General features: G+C 34.6%; 1 protein-coding gene across 1 annotated transcript in view; it reads left to right on the plus strand.

The window, feature by feature from the left end:
• Positions 1 to 8,187, plus strand: part of LOC142340412 (uncharacterized) — an 80,136-nt gene extending 71,949 nt beyond the window's left edge. Inside the window, exons 8-9 of the mRNA XM_075390989.1 lie at positions 579 to 659; positions 7,988 to 8,187. Of these exons, the coding sequence (XP_075247104.1) occupies positions 579 to 659; positions 7,988 to 8,122 (216 nt within the window). The 3' untranslated portion in view covers positions 8,123 to 8,187. The remainder of the gene's footprint in view (positions 1 to 578; positions 660 to 7,987) is intronic.
• Positions 8,188 to 8,410: the final 223 nt, after the last annotated feature.

Here is an 8,410-nt window from a genome sequence, read left to right on the forward strand (position 1 = left end):
TTTTATGGACTGGTCGCATATATTTTCTGGTGATTTATAAGTTATTTTTGTTTAGTTTTAGGTTTATCTGACGGTATGTTGACTTTGTTATTAAATTTAGTTTTTAAGAGGGACATAAATTTTTTGATGTAATTAATATTTGTTGTTGTTGTTTGATTTTGCTGTTCGTCTTGACTCGTTTTCTTAATATTGACATATTACAGCAATCTAATGCATCAATTTTTACTCCACTGAGTTATTTGCTTTGGAGGCTATCTTATCGTTCATACAGAATTTTTTTGAAAAAGACTTGGGCTTTTTTGGGATTCGCAAAGAATAATTTTTGGGTTTTTCTATCTGTTCCTCATTTGGTAGACAATTATGCCAAAATTGTGGATGGGCGGGGTCGGAACCTTATGTGCCATCGCACATTACCGAGCCGCCTTGTTTGCTTTTGCAATTCAAAGAGTTTTCTTCAGTTATACATAGTTTTGCTGTGAATTTCCATATCGCCTCTGATCACGAGTCCAATTATCTCCACTTTTAAAATTGCAAAAGAGGTCTCGTGTCTGTTCTACTGTGCTGTGCTGTGACTTCAGAATGTGATCGAGAACATCCACATCCTGGACAAGGGAGCTTCTGATGTCTCAACAGACGAGAGCGACTATGACGACGATGTGGTCAGTAGAGTCTGCTTGTATCTTCCACTTACATCCAATCTTTCATCATTCACCAACGTCAAATTTTTTGTTTCATTGATTTGTGGGAAAAAATGATTATAGGTAGACAGAACAATGATAAAAAACTTGACGGAGACTTGGTGAATGATGGAGAACATGACTAGCAGCAATTGAATAAATGATAGAACACTCAGGACTTTTTACCTTTCCCTGAGTAGTGAAGGTGACAAGCTATACTATTACATGTTTATAACGATACGAGTTAATTGCAAAGATTAGTCCTAGCTCTTGTTGCTATACATTACGTTTTATATGACCCTAAATTTCGCGAGCAGATTTGCAATCTTTTGTAAGTGGAAATCACAAGCAACCTTTATACAAGTATTCTTAATTGCCACTAGTGAAGAACGCTTACGTTAAATTTTTATCGGATTTTGAAGCTAGAAACCGTGAGCAGAGTTCACAACAAAGAAATTTTGAAAACTCTTACGAAAAGTTGCAATTAGATTTTTCGCTCTCAGCGTGGAGTACTTATAAAAATTTATGGTTATTTGATTCCAGGCTCTTTGTAATTAAAATCCAAACTGATATTAATCCAAGTTGAGGCTTAGTGCAATTAATGTCCATGGCTTTGATATTTTCAGCTTTTATGTCAACAGATTTTTGAAAATTAAGGTAATTTAAATTCATCTTTCGTAACCAAAGTCTACATTTTTTGTAATTAAATTTCACGTTTAATATAATTGTAGTTGGCATTCCTCTTCTAAAATACATGGGAGAAAGATAATCCTTCATAATTTCAATTGAGTTTGAAAAGGGGAAAAGTTAATTGAAAGATTTTAGAAAGAGGTGTTTCCAATGTTTCAAAATCAATCAAACCAACGCAGCGAACAACATTGGGGAGTTAGCAACATCACACTTGTCATCACTGCTCTGCCACAACTTTTCGGATGTGACAACATTAATAGAATTCGCAAAAAAGAAAGAATTACAATTTGATGAGCTTAATAAACTTCAAAACCATCTATTTCGTTTTTTTCACAAATATCTCTCAGCTATTATTGAACCCATCTGACTCTACATATGAATTTTCATTACAATTTTTCAGATGTCTTTTTTCATTTCATAGATGTTCCTCAAAATTTGTTCTCACTCCAAAATCCCTCCGAAGGATTAGTCAATAATTGTCCTCAATTTTTGAGGGAGAAATTGATAATAATTTTCGATCAATTTTTATCACAAAAATCCTTTAGCGTTGATGGAAGAGTTTCCAAGTTCAGATATTGTTATCTCCTTGTCGTATCCATTTTTTAGGCGCAGAAAGCATTAAAAAATAACTAATACAATAATCAAATTCGACATCTGCTCAACCATTTTATTTCACGATATTTTAGTTGATGTTAAACTTGCTATCTGTCAAGTTCTTAATATGAGCCCCAATTTCAACTTCTTTAAAACACTTATTGCCGATAAGTAAGATTAAATCAATATTGAACATTGATCATATGGAAGGGAAATATTGATCGAAAAATTTCAGTCAATTTTTCACAAAAATCTCAACAATCATTTTTATCTGTCATGCCTCCACTTCTTAATAATTGAAGAGCGATTAATTATATATTTCACAAATATCCCTGTCTTCGGCTATTTTGTCGTATTTAGGGAAAATGAGGAATGGAAGAGATCATCCAAATGAAAACGACACACACAATTGGTACAAAGAAAACTTCAATGTTCAATCAACAATTAAAAATAAATGAATGATGCAAAAAATGAACAACCAAACCGAACTCCATCATTCTAAATGATCATCTTATCAATTAGCAACCGATTTAATCAGTTTTAACAAAATCAACATTTTCATTTTTTATTGAGACGCAGGACTTGCGTGTGCGATTAAAACGTCCTGTAGTCTTTATTGTGGGAGTTGATCGTCACTGTTGTCACCAAAGTTAGTTTCAATGAATTCAGGACAAAATGCATTCTAACTTTTTGATCCTCCTTTCAACATTAAATTGTTGTCCCCGATTTGAAATTGCCCATAGGTTGTAATGCGTGAGATGAATCATAATGTTAAAGTATCGCAAGTGACACTTAGCTGGGGGTAGGGGGCACAATTAACTTGAATGATATAGCAAGTATAGTTCGGCATACATTCGATTAGCAAAAGCGTCAGCAAAATTAAAAATCCGTTCAATGAGGAAAATTTGTGAAATGATGGAAAACCTGAAGCGTACGCGGAGACTATCGAGGAAGTTGTTAAACTTGCGAACAAAATAGAAGTTAACGTGGATGAGCAGGACATTTCAATTGCACACAGGCTACCAAGTTCACAGAGAGGCAAGCGACCAATAATTGTCCGCTTCAACAGGCGGGTTTCAAAAATTGAGATGCTGAAGAAGAAGAAAAGTTTGGAGAATCTCGACGGATACGCCAATGTTAAAGTCTTTGAAGATATTAGTCGTCCCCGTTTAGCATTTTTTAACCTAATGAAGCGCGATAATCGTATTGCAATGGTTTGGACCCGAGAAAGTAACATTTTTTTTCCAATACAAGAATGAAAGATCTATTCAGAAGATAACGGGACTGTACGAAGGTGGTGATGAACTAGGCTATCAATTGCAAGATGTGAAAAACTGTTTTCATTTTCAGCGGCATTTTTCCGGCAGAGAAATGCACGGAGAGGGAACCTAAATCAGTTTTATCTTCATGTGCTAGATCCTATTTAACAATTTCCATACTAACTGTTAATGTTCGTTCTTTAAAAAAACACTTAAGTGATTTGGAAGCACTTGTTCATAGTCTTGAGTCTCCACCAAATGTTATATGTGTCACTGAAACTTGGTTGACTGAAAATGATGACATCGATTCCTTATTACTTCCAGGCTATAATAATTATGCAATTAAGAATAGGAACACGCTTGGCGGAGGTGTAATGATTCAAATTAAGGATCCAATATTCTTGTTAGAAACACATTCAACAGATATGGATGAGACTCTTTTGGTCTCTCTTCAATACAATAAATATAGATTTAAATTGGCTACTATCTACAATCCACCAAGAACAAATAAATTAAAGTTCGTCGAAAAGCTGGATAAATTTTTGAATGATTTAACTTCCATAAATTGTCCTACCGTTATAACTGGAGATTTTAACATCGACACTCATGTGAAGAATCAATTAAATTCGAATTATTTTTGCACGATATCTGCTAATGATTTTGAGATTGCTAATCTTGAAACTACCAGGGAAACTTCTACCTCCGCAACTTGTCTAGATCATTTTATATATCAAAATTTTGCCAGCCCTGAATTTAGTGTACTAACTCATGAAAACTTTTCAGATCATTATCCCATCCTAATGAAGTGGCCAATTAATGTTGATACTGAACAAAACTATTTGCCATTTAGAGACATAAGTTTTATAAAAGATCAAGAAAAACGGTCGAAATATTTAACTGACTTAGACTGGAACCTAAGGAATCGGTGTCACTTTTTCGAATCTGATGGTACCAATGAGTTGTTCAACAAATTCAACAGCCTTTTTCTGGAGATCACTAACAAGTATGCCCCTCTTAAATGCTTGGCTGATAAAAAATCGAAAGTACCGAAATGGTTTACAAACACCCTTAAAAATTTGCGCTTCAAAAAAAACCAAGCACATCGAAGTATGAAACAAAATCCGCATAACAATGAAGCAGCAAAAAAATTCAAATTGTTACGCGACAAGTTTGGAAAAAGTGTTAAAAAAGCTAAGACAGATTTTTATGCACAAAAATTCGAATCGTGTATTGGAGACTCAAGGCAAACATATAAGTTACTCAATGATATTAAAGGAACAACGCGAAAAAGTTCACAAGTCCCTGCGTTGAATTCATGCAATGCACGTTGCACTGATCCAAGCAGCGCTGACATTGCTGAGGAATTTAACACATTCTTCACCAATGTTGGTCCGAAGTTGAAATACAACATTAAACACGTTCCTTTAACTAAGATGGACGAAGTTAATCACTCAATGTATCTAAAGCCAATAACCTGTGACGAGGTGAGGGAAATCATTGATAATCTAGATAATAAATTCTCATCTGGTGATGATGATATCTCAAATGTCATAGTCAAGTTATCATCAAATATTACGATTCCATATCTAACCCAGATAATTAATTTATCTTTTGAAGAAGGAATATTTCCCGATAATCTGAAAAAGGCCAAAGTCATTCCTCTTCACAAGGATGGATCAAAACTTGATGAAAATAACTACAGACCAATTTCTCTACTAATTGTATGGAGTAAAATTATTGAACGTGCTTTGTTCATTCGCATATATGCTTACATGGAATATCATAATTTGTTTTTCAATAGGCAATTTGGATTTCGTACCAAACACAGCACAATTGACGCTCTAGTTGAATTAGTTGAAAAAATAAGATTGAACTGCCGAAATGTAAAAGCTATCAGTTTCTATCTTGATCTTAAAAAAGCTTTTGATACCATTGAGCATGATATCTTATTGAAAAAGATCGAAAATACTGGCATCAGAGGCCCAGCTCTAAGTTGGGTAACAACATACTTAAAAGGGAGACAACAGCGGGTTATTGTAAATGGAGCTTGTTCATCGTGGAAATCTATAGTTTGCGGGGTTCCACAAGGCTCAATTCTGGGCCCGTTATTGTTCCTCATTTATATCAATGATCTGCCATTAGTTTGCAAATCTCTTGATGTTATATTGTTTGCGGACGATACAAACCTCACCGCAATCAACAAAGACGATAATTCAGTGCAAGAAGATCTGCAAAGCATCCATAATTGGTTGATTGCTAATAAGTTAATACTAAATATGGATAAAACAGTACAAATGAATATAAGGAATAAAAATAGTGCTTCCAAATCAGTGTTTAAGTTTGATGATGTTTCTATTGAAGTTCGTAATGTCTGTAAGTATCTCGGAATCTATGTAGATAGTAAATTATGTTTTCAATCACATATAGAATATGTTAAGAAAAGACTCTCAAAACAGTGTGGTATTATATGTAAGCTGCGTCACTATGTACCCCGTAAACAGCTAATTGATTACTATCGAAGCAATGTTAACCCAATAATTCAATACGGTATTTTGGTATATGGCTGTTGCAGTTACTCGTCGCTTCTACCTATCTACATTCTGCAGAAAAAAATTTTAAAATTCATTTACTTCAGGAAAAGGTCAGATAGTTCTAGGGACATTTTTATCTCTAATAAATTACTAACAGTATTCGAATTCCATGTTTATGAGCTGCTGAAATTTGTCCTGAAATCATTGAAAAAGATGCATAGCGAAAGCTATCTAAATGAACTCTTTGAATATGAGCATAATACCAGAAACACCAGAAGATCTACCAAAAACTATCTAAAGATACCCTCCTTTAAAACGCAGTTTGAGCGCACCTCTATTTCATATCGTTGTGCAAAGCTATTTAACACGCTAAGAAAGAATGAAGTTCTAGCACCAAACATTGAAACCGAAATTTGGCAAAAAATATCGCTATTTTATCATAAATTTAAAGAAAGTTATTTGCTAAACAATGAGGAGCTGGTATCCTATATTTTTAAATAGTTTAATCCGTATCCACCCTCAAATTTTTTTTTTCACCTATTTCTTTTCCATGAACTCTTGTCAAAAATTGTTGCGGCACTTACTTTGTAAGTGCCGAGGCCTCAAAAATGGTATTATTTTTGCACAATAACGAAGTCTACACATAGAAAATTGACGATAAAGAATCGAATTGCAGGAAAAAAATTTCTATTTGAATTTCTTTTTAAAAAATTTGCCAGGAATCAGTGGCTCTCTCGTTAAGCGTAACATAGCATACAGTGTTAGCGTTAGTTGGTAATGAGTCAAAAGAGAGAATCGTTTTGAGCTTAAAACCGCTTTTCTAAAAAAAAATTTTTTTTTCTGTTTTTGACATCAAAAAATTATTTTTTCTTATCGTTTTCTCTTCTAAGCTATTTAACTTTAGCCAGGGCAGATACTAGGTGGGCTTAATAGCCCCGTTTATCTGTCCTCTCCGAGATACCTTTGATATGTAAGTAATTTCAATTGATATATATTATGAATTATATAATGTATTATGTAATTAATTAAATTGTTCATAATTTTTATGATAAAGGAGAAATTTATTCTTTCTTTCTTTCTTTCTTTCTAGTCTTATCAAGTTAGTGTTTTCAAACTTAGAGATTAAATTTTGTTATAAGATAAAGTTTTGTCCACTTAAGTTTCATTGCTCTCAAACGAAGTTTTTAGCAGTTATTTTAGTCCTGTTGGTCTTTTTATGCGGCGGTTTTTCGCTTGACCAATTTTTTGTCTGACCCATTTAATTTTAAAAACGGGACAAACAGGTAGCGCCCAGCGGCCATGAAAAGCTCTTAGAGCCTTTCAGCTCACTAGTCTCCAAGTATGCGGTTCACAGAAACTGTTTTCGACACTTATACTTATGGTGTGAAGGGCGGTTTTATGAGGTTGACCCGCCACATCAGCCCCCTCACATCTCCCCCCCCCCCCCCCAATCCCCACCCGCACGCATCGTTCAGGCCGTGAGACCCCTGTGCAGCCAAAAAACCCTCCCATCGTTGCCCCCCGTAACCGTTGCCCCCTGACGAAGCCAAACACTTGCCGGTTGTTAGAGAGCAATTCGCCCGATGTTAGTCGGTAAAATACTTACAAAGCTACGTTAAAATGTCCAGCCCAAAATGTGAAAGATTCCGCGTGAATTGAATTATGAAAAATATCATGTGGATTTCACAATCTCGTAAGCGTTGTTCACGACCCCCCCCCCCCCCCCCCCCCCCGTAGGGCATTAAAATTCTCTTAGTTTCAAATAACGCCTAATGTGTAGGGCACAATCCGTGCATCAAATGCATTTGTTGCACAGATTGTTCCCTACTACATTCATAAAATCTAGGAATAATCTTTGCGATGAACTTGTATCATTAGAAATATGTAATTTTATAACTGGTCATCTCTTCTGAGGGGAATTCAAAAATTCCTGAGAGTTCTATCATTTATTCAAAGGTCACGTATGTGGCATGTCTGATATAAAAATAGCCAGCATTTATTTTTGTCCATGTTATAAACTGAAGCCAAACGCTAATCAAATAACACAAGACCTGATAGTAATTGGTCACGTAGTTGATTATGATGTTATTAGAAATTCCATGTTATTACCATAGTAGCGTAGAATCTAAGTTTACTGTTTCCTATTCGAAGTGTTTCCTTTATTAATGAGTTGCCTACATTAAGAAGCTCGGTAATTTTATCATTTTGTCTATTATTTTTCATTTATTCTATTCAGATACCGAAGCCAGTGATGCAAGATTCGCTTCCCTTTCTGTGCAATGACTGCAGGGAGATATTCCGCAATTCTAGTCTCCTGCAGACCCATCTCTTCAAATGCCCCAGTCGCAACACCACTCTCATGGGATTCTAATTTTATCATTCTGAACACTTGTTAATTTTTATGTCAACGAGCTACAGTCACTGTGACTTAATAAACTTTAGCAGGTAAACATTCTATTATTTAATTTTTTAATTATGTTTTTAAAATAATAATAAGATGTTCACCTGCCAAAGTTTATAAGTCGCAATTTTACATCACAAATGTCACATTTGTCAACATTTGTTGTTTAACGAATCTTTTGAGCCTTCATCATTGGCTGTTTACATCTCAAATTTTAGATCAGTTTTCCTCAGTTGATATAAGGTAGTTTGAAGAGAT

This window comes from Convolutriloba macropyga, chromosome 5, assembly GCF_964194025.1.
Source record: "Convolutriloba macropyga chromosome 5, txConMacr16.3, whole genome shotgun sequence".
NCBI classification, from domain to species: domain Eukaryota; kingdom Metazoa; phylum Xenacoelomorpha; order Acoela; family Convolutidae; genus Convolutriloba; species Convolutriloba macropyga.